General features: G+C 41.4%; 1 protein-coding gene across 23 annotated transcripts in view; it reads left to right on the top strand.

Moving 5' to 3' along the window:
* Nucleotides 1-20167, top strand: part of ZMYND11 (zinc finger MYND-type containing 11) — a 120552-nt gene that overhangs the window by 89765 nt on the left and 10620 nt on the right. For all 23 annotated transcript variants that reach the window (XM_084859274.1, XM_084859272.1, XM_084859265.1 and 20 more), the window contains 7 exons: nt 5716-5793; nt 7186-7278; nt 7728-7815; nt 9203-9258; nt 11996-12073; nt 12788-12906; nt 18772-18979. In XM_084859274.1, coding sequence (XP_084715400.1) covers nt 5716-5793; nt 7186-7278; nt 7728-7815; nt 9203-9258; nt 11996-12073; nt 12788-12906; nt 18772-18979 — 720 coding nt within the window. The remainder of the gene's footprint in view (nt 1-5715; nt 5794-7185; nt 7279-7727; nt 7816-9202; nt 9259-11995; nt 12074-12787; nt 12907-18771; nt 18980-20167) is intronic.

The following is a 20167-nucleotide window of genomic DNA, read 5'->3' as shown; positions in this document are numbered from 1 at the left end:
CAGCAAGTGTGATGATGCAGCCTTGCCAAAGTGGCTTGTGTGTGACTGTTGGTAACGTAGAGACTAGCTCTGTAGCCCTCTGCCCAAAAGACCCTATTCTGGAATGTGGATCAAACTACCAATGCCTTGGCCATCTCATCTCCTGTACACTTTCAGGTTTACAGACTTACTAAAATTTGAAAAGTGTTAACCTACAGTCGGGATGGGATTTTCACTAGGTGGGAATGAAATATACAGTTATTTCTGTCTGGCTTTGGAGCTACCATCCATTTATGACCATTTCTTCTCTTTATTGCCATGACGGATTAATGGTTTTCTCTTCTAATTTTCTTTTTACAAGAGATCCATAAACTTGTAAAGTAAGCACCTAGAGTTTTTGAGAGCCCTGGGTGCTGTCCAAAGAATATAAAGGAGCTTAACAATCCTATAAAAAAGGGAGTCAGGTTGTCTTTGCATTATCAGCAAAAAAAATACTCTCAAAAAATAATAACTGAAGCAACTTCCTAAAAGTTATGTTATAACAAGATGTATCACCTTTCAACTGGAGATCCCTAAGCTCACAAAGGCAAGAAACTTGTTTGAAACCTGATTCTCTGGTTTGATGAATGATTCAATACTTCATCCATATGTAAGGATTACTTCTGAAATGCTCCCAAGGTCACCAAATCATTTGCCTGAACCAACACATCCATTGTGTTGACTACCTCAGAAAAGGGCTTAAGGAATATTGTCAAGGATTTTTTCATACTTTAAAATATTGTATTCCTTGACAGAATATGAGGAGCAATTTATGGGATACCTGACTCTGAAATCAATTAAAATATGACCAACACCATGTGCTGTTGGCCATGAATGTGAAACTGTCAGAAGTCAGGATTGTAATTGGGATGATAGTAGGGGTTTTCAGCACAGGGAGATGGGTGAAGTTAATCTGACAGAAAGAGCTATCTGAGTATATTGTCCTTTAGAAAAAATGTTGAGGCTGTTAACCCCACTGGACAGATTGCTGCTGGCTAACTTCAAAAACAGTTTGAGGTTTGGATTTATCTATCTTTCTTCAAGAGACCCTTCTCAGACAAACCATATAGTTGAATCATTAAAGGCCATGATACTTTTTTAAAATTCACGTTACAATTGTTTAGATAGTAAATGTATTCGTTCATTGTTATTTGCTTGGCATCCTTTGAATGATTTAATGTAGTTTAGAAAAGTGCTGTTGCTTTGGTGCTTGAAAAATATGTACAAAATAGGCCCAAATGAGTCATTGATAGATTGGCCACTGGAGACACTGCCAGAATGTTCACATACGACTGTGTTTGCTCCAGGGCAGTTTGCCATTATCTCTATAGTACACACTGAACTGGGTATATTTTCCCAAACATCTTAGCAGTGCAATAAAGTTTGCTAGGAGTGTATGCCTCCTACTAACTGGCTCTTAACTCCAAACATCATGACTGTTTTCCTTAGTCATCATTCCTTCTATTGTGTCTGAGAGTGGCTTTGAATAGTATTGCTTGTTACACTGCAAAAGTACCATATACCTTTGCAAATCTTAATGGGGTTTGATAGATAGTATCAATGTAATTCTCTAGTTCTATTGTGGTTCTAAATTAGGGATACTTACAGAATACCTCCCTGCCATATTTTCACCTGGGTTTGGGGATTCTGAATTACCAGAACTTTTTATCAGAGCAGCACTGGTAATAATGGAATAATGGAATTCACAGTACTTCTGGTTTCTTATTTGTGCTCATAAAACATAAAAACAATAACACTCAACAAAAAACATTTTACTTTGTTTTTCAGGAAAGCAGGGATTGGTTGTTGTGTTTTTTAATGTCACCTTTCTGCAAGAGTGTTCCAGCACAGTGTGGATTTTTTAAATAAATGTAAAAACATTTTTAATTTGTATTTATTTATTGTGTTGCCCAAAGGAACAAACATGTTTGCTTCTAGGAAAGTTTAAAAAACAAACTTGTATTTATTTGTTTGTTTTTACTTAGTGCTAGAGCATTGGTGCACTCCTTTAGAAAGAAAACATATGTATTTATTTATTTATGTAGTACATTTCTATACCGCCCAATAGCCAAAATATGCAAAAACAACCCAAAGGAATACACTTTTCTTTTGTTTTGGGAAAGTGTTTTTGCTGTTGCTGGGATGGGGATGGGCGGTGGTGCTCATGTGCAAAAGAATATATTATTAACGTTCTAAAATTCTCCTTCCTTGCTGGATGACAACTGTAGCAGAACTCAATGCATGATGGAACAATAGAATAATAATGGTGTAGAACTGGGGAGAATCTCCTTATCCCTTGCTCTAAATTATCCTGATCCTGACTGCTAGAAAACCTGTGAGATGCAAAGTTAGAAAATTGGTTGTGCTTTTTTAATGGTTTGAGATGGGTACCAAACGGGCAATGTCATGTTGCATGTTGCAGTTTCATTGATGCTCAGTTTAAGGCCAAAGTTACTTTATTGCCAGCTGTATCAGCACATTGAATCTGATTTCCTCCAGAACAGTCACATTGGCTTCAGCGGAACTATTATGGAATAGTGGTTTAAGGATTGCAGCCAGTATACCAAACAGCTTGTATGCATTAGAAACCAGTACAGGAAATGGTGGTTAGGAAAACCGTACTAAGCATTTACAACAAAGCTGTTTAGATTTCAGAGCACTCTTTTGGCGTAATGTTTCTGTTCCTCTGGTTTGATAACATGAGACATGTCTATCCATGTATTGAATAGTACAAGGGAGGTAGCAAAGCTCTGCACTTACAAAGGAAAGCAGAGACTTTTGTATTTCACAGTCTGGATTAGATTTCAACCAAAAACTACCACTATACGTTTTTCAAAGTGGCGATACTTCAAAATTTTTATTACAGTCAGGGCCAGAAATATTGGAGCAAGGATAACTGTTTTGGCAGTTGGCCTCTGTACACCACCACACTGAAGTTGAAAGGAAACACACCCAGATGGGAGCGAAGTCAGGACTTTCAGCTGTAATTCAAGGGGTGTGACAAAAGTGGGGCACTAACCATTCAGGAAGGACAGCCAGTGGCATACACACACACCCATCATTGGTGGCTCATAAGTAATAGAACAAATGGCTGACAAGCAGCTGCATGGCCAGGTGTGGCCCGTTTCCTGGGTGACCCATGACCAATCAAGCAGATAAAAGGCCTAGAAGTGGTTCTGAGTGTTAACATTTGCATTTGGTAGCTGTTCACTGGAACCCCCAACATGAGGTCCAAAGAGGTGACCATGCAAGTGAAGGAGGCCATCATTAGGCTGAGGAAACAAAATAAACCCATCAGAGAGATAGCAAAAACAGTGGGAGCGGCCAACACAACAGTTTGGAACATGCTGAAAAAGAAGGAATTAACTGGCAAGCGCAGCAACAGCAAAAGGCCTGGCAGACCATGGAAGACAACTAAAGTGGATGGCCACAGAATTCTGTTCATGGTGAAGAGGAACCCTTTCACAACATCTAGCCAGGTCAAGAACACTCTTGAGGAGGTAGGCATGTCACTGTCAACATCTACATTCAAGAGACGGCTTTATAAATGTAAATACAGAGACTTCACAACAAGGTGCAAACCACTGGTAACACTCAAGAACAGACAGGCTAGATTAGCCTTTGCCAGCAAACACCTAAAAAAGCCTGCCCAGTTCTGGAATAAGATTCTTTGGACTGATGAGACCAAGATTAACTTGTACCAGAATGATGGGAAGAGAAAAGTATGGAGAAGGAAAGGAATAGCTCATGATCCAGAGCATACTACATCATCTGTCAGACATGGTGGAGACAGTGTCATGGCATGGGCATGTATAGCTGCCAATGGAACTGGGTCACTGGTGTTTATTGATGACCTGACTGCTGATCAAAGCAGCAGGATGAATTCTGAAGTGTATAGGGCTATACTTTCTGCTCAGATTCAGCCGAATGCTGCCAAACTGATAGGACGCCGCTTCATATTGCAGATGGATAGTGACCCAAAACATGCAGCAAAAGCTACCCAAGAGTTTCTGAAGGGAAAGAAGTGGGATGTTCTTCAATGGCCAAGTCAGTCACCTGATCTCAACCCAATAGAGCATGCTTTTCACTTACTGAATACAAGACTGAAGGCAGAAAGACCCCCAAACAAGCAGCAGCTGAAGGCAGCTGCAGTAAAGGCCTGGCAAAGCATCTCGAGGGAGGTAACTCAGCATTTGGTCATGTCCATGGGTTCCAGACTTCAGGCAGTCATTGACTGCGAAGGATTTTCATCCAGGTATTAAAGGGGATCCTTAAGATTGAAATGATGTTGGTTTGTTCCATTACTTATGAGCCACCAGTGATGGGTGTGTGTGTATGCCACTGGCTGTCCTTCCTGAATGGTTAGTGCCCCACTTTTGTCAAACCCCTTGAATTACAGTTGAAAGTCCTGACTTCGCTCCCATCCGGGTGTGTTTCCTTTCAACTTCAATGTGGTGGTGCACAGAGGCCAACTGCCAAAACAGTTATCCTTGCTCCAATATTTCTGGCTCTGACTGTAAATAAGGCAATTTAACTCATTTAGCACAATAATGAGACCTACATATGCATGTTTTCCCATTCTCATCTCTAAGGCTACATAACCTTTATTTCTCACAGTGTTTGCCTCTCACAGACAAGAACAGGAAGCCCCAGTGTACATGAGGCTCTGGTTCATATCCACTGAAGTTATGACACACAGCCAGCAAGCATAAGTAAACTATGCTGATTAACAGGGACAGTGGAGAACCACTGTCAAGTCGACCCTTAAACATTTATGCTTCCTAGAAAGATATATACAAGGCTATTCTCCCCCTGCTGTCACACTTCTACTTCCTGGGTCTGGTGACTGCTTCTTACAATACCAGGTGGACCTACAGCCTGGTGCTGCTTGGCGTTAGGAGCCCATAGTGTCTTCTCTCCCCACTTTTCTACTAATGTCAACTAACTATCCCTGTTGAGATCCTTTTTCCCCTTGTCAGTACTTCCCACTAAATGCTAACTTCGTGCTTCAGTGGGCTGCTTTCTTGCCTATAAACTAACTAATGTCACCCCCGCTGGAAAATATTGTCCTATAAAAGTGAAATTGGGTAAGACATTATTTAAGCCTTAATTTCCTTTAATTTCCTTTTTTCCTTTAACTGTAAAATTAGAATAGCAAGTTACCTTGTTGGGATGTTATGAGGGCAATGAAAGTAATATTTTAACACTTTGTGCACTAATATACCAGTCCTAAGTAAGTTTACATAGGCATCGGTCCAGTAAGTTTCAGCACATGCACTGTTTCAGTTAGCCAAGTAAGCGTTCTTAGGAATGGAATAGCTGCCTAAGGGTGTCATTCACATACATCATTTATACAATGGCCATTAGACTCATCATAATTTTAAAACTCTCTCTAGAGTGTCTTTCTTCAGTTTTTGATTTTAAGAAGTTCTGAGATTTGGTTACTCATAATTCAGTGTCATCAATCCAGCCAGATTCTTGACATAAGCAGTTCTGTAGATTCTTATATTGTTTTGAGTATTAGTTCTTCACAATCTGCAAGAACATATTTTCCAGTTTGCTTGGCCTAATGTGGTGTTAAGTGTTTTGTCATCGGGATTTTTAATGTCTGCACATTGTACACATTGTAGAATTTTGACACGTTCACTAAAAGTCAGAATTCTGAAATTAAAATACTGGTGGCTTTTTCCCCCACAGAGCATTAAGAAGAAGAACACAAGCAAACAAGAGATGAGCACGTATTTGCGTTTCATTGTCTCCCGTATGAAGGAACGAGTGAGTGTTGAAACATAACGTACAGTTGTTCTTTATTGCAAAGCACCAGATTCTAGTATTCTCTCTGTTTGCAATGGCCTGTGGCTATAAGCAATACACATTCTATGTGTTGTGTATTGTCTCTGTACCTTTACATTCATTGCTGAATCAGGAGACAACATAGTACTGGGATTCTCCTCTTTGGTCTCCCTCTTCTCCTGCCTACTGTGCTGAAGTACTGCTTACTCCTGCAGGAAGGAGGTGGACTCAAGTGAAAAACATGTGTCAAAAGTGCTGTTGTCTCATCTATGAATTCAGCTGTAAATGTGCAGGGGAAACCACCAGGTTGCTGCCTGACAACCCTATCTAGGATAAGCTCTGAACATATTTCTTCCATAAATTATATTTCATTTGGCAGGACGTTATGACATGGTCAAGCCTGAGCAGCTCTTGGCAGATAAGCAGAGCATTTTCTTGTTAACGGCTGGAGGTGGTTCTGATGCATTTCCTGTCTAACAAATAGTCATGACTGTGGTCCAGAACCCTCTGCACATGAGATCTCCATGTGAACCTGGATTTTTTGCATCCCTTCTGTTTCAGCAGCACCCCATACTTGCTGATCTTTCCAACAAGAACTGAAATAAAATTCTGAAGCAAAATCTGTAATTTGGCAGAATTGCAGGTTTTGGTTTGGATTTTTTGAATTTCAAATATTTTCAGATTTTGCTTTTGACAACAATTGTGAACTCATGATTTCACTAATAAAATTCAGTTTTGTGGAATACTTAAAATACCAACACACTCTTAAGTCTTATTGATGAGTTCTAAAGAAATAATAGTAAGTTTCAAGTTGCCAAATTCAATTTTGATATAATTTTAGTTTTTCATACAGTGCATTGTGCACTGATTTCAGGAAAGGCAGTATATATTATTTAAAAAGTAAATATCTAATAGAATACCTAAATGCATAAGCACCCATGCTTGGGAATGTTTGGGAGGAATTCGATTAGGAGAACATAACTTGTAATTTCTGCATGTAAATTCAAGCTAGCAGAATTTATTTGAAAATTGCTCCCCAAAACTGTTTGAAACTTATAAAGCTGTTTGTGGGAAGGAATCACCTCTCGGTATCCTGAGTGCAGAGAAACATGCTAGGGGTTTTGTCCCTTGACTACACTATTCATTTTTTAGCAAGAATAGCCTTTCTGAGATGCCCCCAATTTCAATGCATTTTTGGATTAGAAAGATTACAAAATGTTCACTTATGGGCCATACAATTTTACCTCTCAGATGGATGTGCTTCTGGTCCTTCATCTGAAGTCTTATGAATTATTTTAATGATTTACCTTTACAATACTTCTTTCCCCTACAAGGCTGACCAGTTTCTAAATTGATGTTTTGTGGTGCTTTTAGGCTATCGATCTAAACAAGAAAGGCAAGGACAACAAACACCCAATGTATCGTAGGCTGGTGCACACAGCCGTTGATGTTCCAACTATACAAGAGGTATGTTTCTCTTATAGCTCTAGGAATGGTTAGGTTTTGCCTTCTCAAAAGAAGATTAATGTGAAGTCTTCTTTTGAAAATGTGAATGGGCTACATAGAGGTGTGTACATTTTATTGTTTGCAGTCCTCAAACCACTTCTTCCAGAACAATTCCACTCCAGGAGGTCCATGATGGGAAATCATGTACCAAGAAACTCTATCTAGAAGCTGTCCTGATAAATTTATTAGGCAGGGCCTTTTCCCAAATGTGCTACCAGATGTCTTTTCACCAGAGATTGAAGCTGGGACCTCATGAATACTGTTGTCTGTAATTCTGCTATGTGTAGATGGAAATATTGGACCCTCGTGATGTAAATTGTAATGGAGAAATCATTGATAACATGCACCTTAAATCTGATTGGTTGGTAGCTCTAGTTCACGTCTCGATTATTCTGTTTCAATCTTTTTAGAAAGTAAATGAAGGAAAGTACAGGAGTTATGAAGAGTTCAAAGCGGATGCTCAGCTGCTTCTACATAATACAATGATTTTTTATGGAGGTAAGTGCAGCTGAATTGGAAAGAATGTGCATAATAGGGTCTTAAAGAGCCCACACATCTTTTTAAAAAGGTTTTTGAGGGATATGGTGGGTTATGAAGTATAGGGCTGAGCTGAAGCCCACCATACAGTTTCATTTCTGCCCATTATCAGGCACCCCTTCAAAAACGTTATTTAGTTTTCATTGGGTCTGTTTCACCTTCAAGCATGTTGCCTGGGCTTTGGGGACCTGGCATTCCCTGAGTCAGCTAGCCCATGTGGACATGGCTTAGAAATGCTCTCCAGCATCAGCCCCAAGACTTGGACTATCCTGAACTAGTCCAAAATGACCCAGCTTGTGGAAGCTTCCCATCCTGACTGATACAGAATTCACTTGCCAGTTGCCCCCACCCTTTATCTTGCACAAGTCCTTCCTAAGACTCCAGGCATGCACCATTAGGGTTTGCACCTGCAGTTTACAGTTCCAAAGCTAGAACCAGCTACTCTCTAAATGGCCTCGAAGTCATTGGTTTTTAAGATAGTTTGCCTGTTTGTCAGTAAGAAGTTCCACATTGTTGAAAGAGCAATATTAGATGTGAAAATCAAAATAATGAATATTCAGCTCAGCCTTACTTAAAAATCTGAATATGTTGTTTTATTCTTTAGCTTTGTCACCTCAGTGTTGGTGTGCCTCTCAATTATGTGTGTGTGTGTGTGTGTGCGCGTGCTCCCCGAATGGGTTAATTGTGGGTAGAGCCATGGAGAGATCAAAAGCAAAACAACAACAACCCCCTCTCCCCAAAAAAACCTTGCTGGCTTAGCCTACTATCTGCCAACTTCTTCACAGATCAGCCTGCTCAGTCCCAATTACAGTGTATCACAACCTGAGGGTTAGCAGGTGTGCTGCAGGCAGGTGTTTTTAGAGCTAATTGCTCTAAACAGCTGTAGTGAGCCAAAGTGCATAATGGGGAAGGGGAGAGAGACAAATGCCCCTTCCTCACCACAGAGAGCTGCATAGCACTCTGGGTGGTAATCATATTTGCTGTGGCTATACTTTGTGTTTCCCACAATAAGGAGGCACGACGTGGAAGGCCTAATCACACTCTGGCATGTACCCAGGTCCACCACATGTTTAGGAACTTGCCCTTCATATTAAACATATTTGCTGTGGGGAACATAGCCATGCAGTTATGACTAGCACAAGAAATGTTGATCAGCTCTGAGGCATTAAAATAGAAATAACTAAATAACCATTATAAATGTATCCATCTCAACCTTGAATCCCATGATGCTTTTTAGTCCTTCAAGTTGACAAGATTTTTAATTATGTTGTTGTTGTTGTTGTTGTTGTTGTTGTTACACGGAAGTTTCAATAGGAATACTTAGTAGTGTGGGTTTTCTTATTTACAGCGGACAGTGAGCAAGCTGATATAGCCAGGATGCTTTACAAAGATACATGCCATGAGGTAAGTAATATCCAGTAGTTGCCATTTGACTTCAGTATAATTGCATATTATATTATATTATATTATATTATATTATATTATATTATATTATTAAATTTCTTAATCGCCCATCTGGCTGGTCACCCGGCCACTATGGGCGATGTACAACAGTACAATTTAAAACAGTAAAATTACACATTAAACATGTGTAAAAATACCCTAACCCACCCCAAATGCCTGCCTGAAGTTTTCAGTGCGTGGCGGAAGCTCATTAAAGAGGGGCATGGCGGAGTTCCCTAGGGAGGGAGTTCCACAGAGTGGGGGCCACCACAGAGAAGGCCCTCTCCCTCATCCTCACCAGCCTAGCTGTCCTGGTTGATGGGCCATCCGAGGCTGATCTTGTTGAGCAGTCTGTCTGGTGTTGCTGGAGGCACTCCTTGAGATAGGCTGGGCCGGAACCATATAGGGTTTTAAAGGTCAAAACCAACACCTTGAATTTGGCCCGGAAAACAACTGGTAGCCAGTGCAACTCCTTCAGCACCGGAGTGATGTGATCATGCCAGCAGCTGCCTCTAATCAGGCGAGCCACCGCTTTCTGCACCCCAGCTGCAGCTTCCAAACCGTCTTCAAGGGTAACCCCACATAGAGCGCATTACAGTAGTCTAGACAAGAGGAGACCAGGGTATGTACTACCGATGGGAGCAGATGGTTGGGAAGGTAGGGGCGCAGCCGCAGTATCAGATGGAGTTGATACAACGCTGTCTGGCTCACGGCTGACACCTGAGCCTCCATGGACATCTGGGAGTCTAAAATGACCTCCAGGCTGCGGACCTGGTCTTTCAAGGGTATCTGTACCCCATTCAGCACCAAGTCAACATCCCCCAACCTACTCTTGTCTGCCACCAAAAGTACCTCGGTCTTGTCAGGGTTCAGTTTCAGCTTATTCCTCCCCATCCAGCCACTCACCGTCTCCAGACATTTAGATAGGGATTCTACAGCCAACCTTGGTGAAGATTTGAATGAGAGGTAGAGCTGTGTCTCATCTGCATATTGATGAACCGCACCCCAAACCTCCTGATGATAGCCCCCAGGGGCTTCACATAAATGTTAAATAACATCAGGGAGAATATGGAACCCTGTTGCACCCCACAAGTGATCGGCCATGGGTCCGACACCTCCTCTCCCAGTGCTTCCCTCTGGTGCTTCCAGAGAGGAAGGACCGGAACCACCGTAATATGATGTCTCCAGTGCCCATCCTCTCCAGGTGGTCCAGGAGGATACCGTGGTCCACGGTATCAAAAGCCGCTGAGAGGTCGAGGAGAACAAGGAAGGAGCATTCACCCCTATCCAAAACCCTCCTCATATCATCCACCAAAGCGACCAAGGCTGTTTCTGTCCCATGCCCAGGCCTGAAGCCCGATTGAGATGGATCTAGATAATTGGCTTCTTCCAAGTGTGCCTTCAACTGCATTACCACCACCCGTTCAATGATCTTGCCCCAAAATGGCAGATTTGAGACTGGGCGAAAGTTGTTCAAAACTTGGGGATCCAAGGAGGGCTTCTTTAAGAGTGGTCTTATCACTGGCTCCTTGAGGGCTGATGGCATCACTCCCTCCTCAAGGGAGGCATTCACCACCGCCCTGATCCCCTCACCCAGTCTCTCTCTGCAGCTCATAATGAGCCAAGATGTGCAAGGCTCAAGTAAGCAGGTGGTCGGCTTTGCAGATGAAACCACCATGTCCACTTCATCAGAAGGAAGATTCTGGAACCGATCCCACAAAACCGGTTTGCCACAGGCCACCTCTCGCTCACTAACTGTATCCACGGCGCATGTAATAATCCTGATCTGATCAATTTTATCCGCAAAGTGCCTTGCCAAGGCCTCACAGGAGGCCTTAGAATGCTCCAGCAGTTCCAGAGCAACTGGACTGACCAGGCTCCGTACTGCTTGGTTTCCATATCAGTTTCCATATGCCAGTGGGTTCATTTGTCTTGCAAGTTGTCCTGGAAATAAGGAAAATCTTTTCCAGCAGTTGATGCATCATTGATAGCTGCAAGTGAGATGCCCTTGTGTGTTTTGTGAATATTTTAAACTTTAATAATATGTCACATCTTAGCAAACTTACCTACCTACTATTCTTTCTTCCCTTCTGACTGTGGACTCCAAATCCCTTTTGTCTGTTGAAACAGCTAGGTTTTAGAAATCAAGCAAACAGAAGTAGAAAATGAAATCTATTTTGGGGCACATTTTTATGTAAGAGGTAGTTGACAGTTAATGGAAAGGAAAATAAGAAATTAGAAGTGAGGTTTTACCTTCCAGTTACTGCATTTGCTTCCATTTACATCAGAAGTGTTTGTCATTTTCTGATTCAAAACTGAAGCCACATTCTGACTTAAAAGAAAAACAGAGACATCTAAATGGTGATGATGACACCTGTCATATTTATGTTTCTGTAGTCAAATTATTTTGGGTATTTAAAAAATCTTCTAAGTATGCTATTGGAAAATCTTCCAAGTGCGCTAATCATTGTCACATGTGTTATAGTTTGTTTAAAATACTAAAGAACGTTTGTTTTCATCCTTGGAATAAATAAAAGGATTCTAAGACTTAGGTTTGTACAACCAGTATGATTCTGCAAAGGCAGGTACCAGTATGAAAAACCTATTCAAACCTCATCATTTTAGAGTTGATATAATAATGCTTTTCAGCATCATAGAAAATACATTATTGGGGCTGACAGTATGTTTCTTTTTTCAGCTGGATGAGCTTCAGCTTTGCAAGAACTGTTTTTATTTATCAAATGCACGTCCTGACAATTGGTTCTGCTATCCTTGTGTAAGTTTGTTTATTCATATTCCTTCTTCACATAACTCACAATTAACATATGGAATTCACTGCCACAAGATATAGTGGATAGCTTAGATGGCTTTTTAAAGCATCAATCAGATTCATGGAGGATAAATCTAGCAATGGCTACCAGCCATGATTCCTAAATGAAATCTAAATGTACAGAAGCCATACATCTCTGAATACCAGGTGCTGGGAACAATCAATAGGTGAGCATTCGAATGTACTAGTCTTAAACCCATTTCACAACTTTGGCTCCAATGTGGCAGCTCTAGTTCACCTGCACAGGTTCCTCAGTACACATGGATCATTTCCCGTGTACATAAGAATAGGATTGCCAAAAGTGTGCATCATATGTGCACCAGAGCCTCTGCTGGTACAAATAACATGTTACTGCAAACTAGTTAAATTGGAATTCTTTAATTTAAGCCAGCAACCTAATCCTCAGACTCACTGTGCCAGCCCATATGTGATTGGATATAATTAATACTATGCCAGCACAGCATCCTAAAATACAGTGTTGATACTGGTGTTCAAATGGCCAAAGTGTTTAGTATTGGGATTCTTATGATTTCTGCATATTAAGACATAGTTTAATGCTAACATCAATAAATTTCATTTTGATTATGAGATAGTAATATTTTAGATCCCAGGACAATCCCAAATAATTCCATAACTGTAACATGCTTCTTTAATTTCCAGATACCCAATCATGAGCTGGTTTGGGCTAAAATGAAAGGTTTTGGATTCTGGCCTGCCAAAGTCATGCAAAAAGAGGACAATCAGGTTGATGTTCGCTTTTTTGGCCATCACCACCAAAGGTATTTTCATGCCTGCAGCTTCTGATGATTATACTTGATTTCCAAAGGCCCAGATGAGATAGTCCCAAATTTGGTGGAACTTGTCCCCGCCCCCCTTACATGATTTTAGAATATATATGAGAAACTACCAAGTGACTCACAAGAGGGTCCACTTTCAGAATTGCCCCAGGGATGCACTCTGATATCTTTTAGATAAAAGAATGATACAATGCTTGCCTGACTCAAGCGTCAAGTCTCTATAAAAGAATAGTATGTATTAGACCAACTTACCTAATGTATTAGTTGGGAGCGTATTAGACACACAGAAACACAGATGTCTTGAGGTTGGCACCCTAAAGTTAGCCTTATTTGGGAAGTCATATCACAAAGTTATATCACACTGGGCAAAGCACACCCATTTTATTGTGGGTGGCAAAGAAAGAGAGGATTTGGCAACACTTTTCATGTGCACATCCTGTTTATGCTAGAAGTTTGGAACAACAGTCAAATAAACTTCCTTTAAAGGGGGCACAGGGGGCTTCACATGGAAATCTATGGCCCTATTCAGATTTCTGCATGATTTGTTAAATCGGGAATGTACTATGTGCACATGCACTCCCTCCTCCCCTCACTTACCCAGCTGAATACAGAATGTTTTGGTTTTGTTAAACTACAGTTTGATGTCCAAACTGGGAAACTGTGGTTTGAACATTCCTTGCAAACTAGGATTTCAAGCCATGTGTTTGCAATTTTAATTTGTATGGAGTGTTTAAATCATAGTTTCCTTGTTCAGACGTCACAGTACACTGGTTTAACAAACCAAGTTGGTTTGTATTAAGCCAGGTACATGAAAGGAGGACAGACTACACAGGCATAGGGTGCATTTGTGATCCAACAAACCGTGGCTTTTTGGACTGGCAATGTAGTGTCTAAACCAGGCCAGAATACTAAATCTTGTGTCAAAAAGACTATCTGCACTTATGATAATGTACAAATCAGCATAATATAGGAAAAATATTATAGCCAGTGTGGTGTAGTGGCTAGAGCGCTGGAATGGGAGTTGAGAGATCCAGGTTCTAGTCCCCACTTGGCCATGGAAGCTCATTGGGTGACTTTGGACCAATTACAGACTCTCAGCCCAACCTACTCTGAGCCCAACCTCTCAGGTTGTTGTTGTGAGGATAAAATGGAGAGGAGGATTATGTGTGCTGCCTTGGGTTCCTTAAGGAGGAAAAAAGTTGGGATATAAATGTAATAAATGATGATGATATTGCTTATTACTTAAGACTTTATTTGAGATGGTGCACAGTTTGGATTTTTATTTATTTCAGCAAGGATTACCACATTTGGATAGGCAGTGTTAAATGAGGGGTAGCCAGCATGTAACGGCTGCCTCATACGAAGTCAGCCTTTCTCTAGCAACATCTGGCAGCAGCTCCTTAGCTGCTCTACCAGATATTCCTTTAACTGGATTGAACCTGGGAACTTTCTGCATGCAAAGCATGATCTCTATTATTGAGCCATGGTCTCTCCTGTAGGCAGAAGAGAATGAATGGAGCTTACAGGTGCAGAAAAGGGCAACACAAATGATCAAGGGGCTGGAGCAATTCCACTATGAGGAAAAGTTACTGGGTTACAATACAAGAGGGCGGGGAGAGCTTAGAGAAACGACCAGTAAGATGGTGGGGATGATAGTTGTTGTTTTTGTTGTTTATTCGTTCAGTCGCTTCCAAATCTTCGGGACTTCATGGACCAGCCCACTCCAGAGCTTCCTGTCGGCCGTCAACACCCCCAGCTCCCCAAGGTCGAGTCCGTCACCTCCAGAATATCATCCATCCATCTTGCCCTTGGTTGGCCCCTCTTCCTTTTGCCTTCCAATTTCCCTAGCTTCAGCATCTTCTCCAGGGTGTCCTGTCTTCTTATTATGTGGCCAAAGTACTTCAGTTTTGCCTTTGATATCATTCCCTCAAGTGAGGGTTTGATATTATTTCATGATATTATCTGGCTTTATTTCCTGGAGTATGGACTGGTTTGATCTTCTTGCAGTCCAAGGCACTCTCAGAATTTTCCTTCAGCACCACAGTTCAAAAGCATCTATCTTCCTTCGCTCAGCCTTCCTTATGCTCCAGCTCTCGCAGCCATAGGTTACTACGGGGAATACCATTGCTTGAACTATGCGGACCTTTGTTGTCAGTGTGATGTCTCTGCTCTTCACTATTTTATCAAGATCTGTCATTGCTCTCCTCCCAAGAAGTAAATGTCTTCTGATTTCCTGGTTGCACTCAGCGTCTGCAGTAATCTTTGCGCCTAGAAAGACAAAGTCTGTCACTGCCTCCACATTTTCTCCCTCTATTTGCCAGTTATCAATCAAGCTGGTTGCCATAATCTTGGTTTTTTTGAGGTTTAACTGTAACCCAGCTTTTGCACTTTCTTCTTTCACCTTCGTCAGAAGGTTCTTCAGCTCCTCCTCGCTTTCAGCCATCAAAGTGGTATCATCTGCATATCTGAGATTGTTAATGTGTCTTCCAGCGATTTTAATCCCAGCCTTGGCTTCATCAAGCCCAGTACGTCGCATGACATGTTCTGCGTACAGGTTGAGTAGGTAGGGTGAGAGTATACAACCCTGCCGTACTCTTTTCCCAATCTTAAACCAGTCCGTTGTTCCGTGGTCTGTTCTTACCGTTGCTACTTGGTCGTTATACAGATTCCTCAGGCAGCAGACAAGGTGACTTGGTATCCCCATACCACCAAGAACGTGCCACAATTTGTTATGATCCACACAATCCAAGGCTTTAGAATAGTCAATAAAATAGAAATAGATGTTTTTCTGAAACTCCCTGGCTTTCTCCATTATCCAGCAGATACTGGCAATTTGGTCTCTAGTTCCTCTGTCTTTTCTAAACCCAGTTTGTACATCTGGCAATTCTCATTCCATGAATTGCTGGAGTCTACCTTGCAAGATCTTGGGCATTACCTTACTGGCATGTGAAACAAGTGTCACTGTTCGATAGTTTGAACATTCTTTAGTGCTTCCCTTTTTTGGTATGGGGATATAAGTTGATTTTTTCCAATTTGTTGGCCATTCTTGTGTTTTCCAAATTTGCTGGCATATGGCATGCATCACCTTGACAGCATCATCTTGCAAGATTTTAAACAGTTCAGCTGGGATAATGTCGTCTCCTGCTGCCTTGTTATTAGCAATGCTTCTTAAGGCCCATTCAACCTCACTCTTCAGGATGTCTGGCTTTAGCTCACTGACCACACCGTCAGATTTATCCCCGATATTATTATCCCTCCTGTACAGATCTTCCTTATATTCTTGCCACCTTTTCTTGATCTCTTCTGCTTCTGTTAGGTCCTTGCCATCTTTGTTTTTGATCATACCCATTTTTGCCTGGAATTTACCTCCAATGTTTCTTATTTTCTGGAAGAGGTCTCTTGTCCTTCCTATTATATTATCTTCTTCCACTTCCACGCATTGCTTGTTTAAAAATAATTCCTTATCTCTTCTGGCTAAGCTCTGGAATTTTGCATTTAATTGGGCATATCTCCCCCGATCACTGTTGCCTTTTCCTTTCCTTCTTTCTTGGGCTACTTCCAGTGTCTCAGCAGGCAGCCATCTTGCCTTCTTGGTTTTCTTTTTCTCTGGGACGTTTTTTGTTGCCGCCTCCTGAACAACGTTGTGAACTTCTGTCCATAGTTCTTCCGGGACCCTGTTTACGAAATCTAGTCCCTTAAATCTATTCTTCACCTCCGCTGCATATTCATTAGGAATATTAGTGAGCTCATATCTGACTGATCTGTGGGTCTTCCCTATTCTCTTTAGTCTGATTCTAAATTGTGATAAGAAGTTCGTGATCTGAACTACAATCAGCTCCAGGTCTTGTTTTTATCAACTATATAAATGTCTGCCACCATTGGCTACAAAGGATGTAGTCAATCTGATTTTGGTGTCGACTATCTGGTGAAGTCCATGTATAAAGTCATCTTTTAGGTTGTTGGAAGAGAGTGTTTGTTATGCACAGTGAGTTGTCTTGGCAAAATTCTATCAGCCTATGTCCCACTTCATTTTGTTTTCCCAGACCATGCTTGCCTGTAATTCCAGGTGTCATTTGACTACCCACCTTAGCATTCCAGTCTCCTGTAATGAAAATAACATCTCTTTTTGGCATATTATCCAGTAGGTGCTGCAAATCCTCATAGAACTGATCTGCTTCTGCTTCTTCAGCATCTGTGGGCGGGGCATATATTTGGATCACTGTGATGTTAAATGGCTTACCCTGAATTCGAATTGAGATAATTCTATCATTTTTTGGATTGTATCCAAGCACTGCTTTAGCCACTGTATTATTAATTACGAAGGCTACTCCATTTCTTCTGTGGTCCTCTTGTCCACAGTAGTAGATCTGGTGGTCATCTGATGTGAAGTGGCCCATTCCAGTCCATTTCAGTTCACTGACACCCAAAATGTCCATATTTAATCTTGACATCTCCCCAATAACCACATCCAATTTGCCCTGGCTCATAGATCTTACATTCCAGGTTCCGGTGGTGTGCTGATCTTTAGAACATGGGATTCGTCATTCACCACGAGCACCATCAGCCGCTAGCCGTCCTTTTGGCTTTGAGCTAACTGTGTCATCACATCTGGGGCTAGTTGAACTTATCCTCTGTTCCTCCCCAGTAGCATTTTGACCATCTTCCGACCTGGGAGTCCCATCTTCCGATGGTATACCGACATGTCTGGTTGTACTGATCCATTTAGTTTTCACGGCAAGAATACTGGGGTGGGTTGCCGTTTCCTTCCCCAGGGATCGTATTTAGTCTGACCTCTCTGCCATGACCTTCCCGTCTTGGTTGTCCCTTCACGGTTTAGCTCATGGCGTCATTGAGGTGCTGAAGCTCCAGCACCGCGACACGGTAACGATCTCGTTGCAGAAGGGGGATGATAGAGTTGTGTAAAATTATGCATAGTGTAGGGAAAGTGGATAGGTAGACATTTTTCTTCCTGTCTCATAATACTAGAAACCGGGGTCATTCAGTGATGCTGAGTGGTGAGAGATTCAAGACAGATAAAGGGGAAAGTACTTCTTCACAGTGTATAGTTAAAATATGGAGATCACTATTTATTTATTTATTTATTTATTTATTTATTTATTGCATTTATACCCCGCCTTTTTTTATCAGAGGCAGTGTGCCTCTGAATACCAGTTGCTGGGGAACACAAAATGGGAGGGTGCTATTACACGCATGTCCTGCTTGTAGACTTCCCGTAGGCATCTGGTTGGCCACTGTGGGAAGGTAATGCTGGATGAGATAGGCCTTTGGTCTGTTCTAGCATGGCATTTCTTCTGCTCTTACAAATATAAGAGGACGCCTTCACATCTAACCAGAGCAGTGTGAGTGTCGCTTCCCTGCGGTGTGATCCCATATAACTCTGTGCTGCATGTGGGTGAGTCAACTACAGAGACATGGACAATCACTTTCTCACCTGACTGGCATTAGGCCAGGATCATTCCTCAGGAAGCAGTGGGATCCCAATGCCACTACAGCTATGCATGAAGGAGGTCAAAATCTCTGCTGCCTGAACACTGCAACCTGTTACAGACACTGCTTGCATAGTTAGAAGCCTATTGGAAGAACTAGATGGATTAGTAACTTGCTTTTTTTTTTTAGAGGAAATGAAAGTTGAAATTAAAATTGTGCATGTGTGGAAATGCAGAAGAATGCTTTTGCTTTATTTATTTATTTATTTTTGCATATGAGTCTGAAACTGTACAACGGTCTTTGTATAAAGACTATCATTTGAAAGCTGGACTAGTTAATGTTATGGTATGTATAACATACACTTGCACTTAAATTTGTCTTTTTATTTACATTGAGCAGGGCCTGGATCCCTTCAGAAAACATTCAAGACATCACAGTTAATATACATCGGCTGCATGTAAAACGCAGCATGGGCTGGAAAAAAGCATGTGACGAGCTAGAATTACACCAGCGTTTCCTTCGGGATGGGAGATTCTGGAAATCAAAGAATGAGGATAAAGGAGAGGAGGAAGCAGAGTCCAGCATCTCTTCCACTAGCAATGAACAGGTGAGTTGTCCTGGAAAGTCATACCTGCTGGTAAGGCTGACTTGCAGTGGATTTAAACAAAGTCAGGCTGTTGCTTTATTCTGCTTTTTTTATTATCAGGGCTATATGTATCTCTGTTTTGAGTAAATACACAAATTATGCAGCCGATTCTACCCCACAGAAACTCCACAGTAGATTATGGTAATAATGTATTCTGTTTCTGCGATCCTGATTCTCAAAGAATTTCAACCATTTGAACAAGGAATAAAAAGGGGAAAGTGTACACAGATTGAGGATTATGGTCATTTGTAAGGCCAGATGTTTCAAAATAGTCCATCTAAAGCAGAGGAGTCCCTTTTTTAGTCCATGGGCTGAATTCCAATCTGGGAAAGGTCTTGGAGGCTGTATTCCAACCGTGGGTGAGGCCAAAGGCAGACTGGGGAAGGCCAAAAAAGGGATTCTTATCTATTTTAAGCCTTCTCAAAGCAGGTTACGTTTCTGTATATCTACTCACTGAAACTCTCAGCAGCACTTTCAGATAGCATTCCAAATACAAAACGTATGCAAAAACTACTCAGTAGTAAGCAGAACAAGTTTCACAAGTAAGCAGGACTGAATCACTCAGCTGCTGATCAGAGATAAGAACTTTTCCCTGCTTAGGGAGGGGCAGGGCCTGGGGAAGAAGCTGATGGGGTGGGTGAGGTGTTATTACTGTTCTATAGCTAAATAACTGTTGTTAAAAGCAATCACAGATTTGGGGTTACCCTAATTGCTTTGTTTGTAGTCTGATTCTTACTATATTCAGATACTAAGACTATTTATGGGGTTTGGGTTTTTTGTTTGAGGGATATGGTTTTTATTTTTCATACTCTTGATGCCTTGGAAGGGTGAAAGCTCATGGTTTGTAACATGTCAGTAATATCTAGTCTGCTCTCCTATGAATGTCTGCCTGGCTTATCCCAGTTTTATTATATAACCAAGTTTGAATGTGCCTCCATTCTGCTGTCTTGGGAAAAAGTTCCATGTTCCTTTGGAGATAGAATTTCTCAGGTGCTCTGAAAGCTCATGGACATTTTATAGCTTAATGGGTAAAGCAATGTCACCCTGAGATCTAATTACATTACTAACTTGGTAGCATTGTGTCCTTCTCAGGACCTTTACAAGTCTGACATTGTATGCGGTGTGCTTTAAACGTTCCACAGTTCAGTA

The sequence above is a fragment of the Heloderma suspectum genome, chromosome 5 (genome assembly GCF_057233095.1).
Source record: "Heloderma suspectum isolate Gila_16-S chromosome 5, 16-S_ref, whole genome shotgun sequence".
Lineage (NCBI taxonomy): Eukaryota > Metazoa > Chordata > Lepidosauria > Squamata > Helodermatidae > Heloderma > Heloderma suspectum.
The sequence above is the reverse complement of the archived record's forward strand: the minus strand, read 5'-3'. Positions and strand labels throughout refer to the sequence as shown.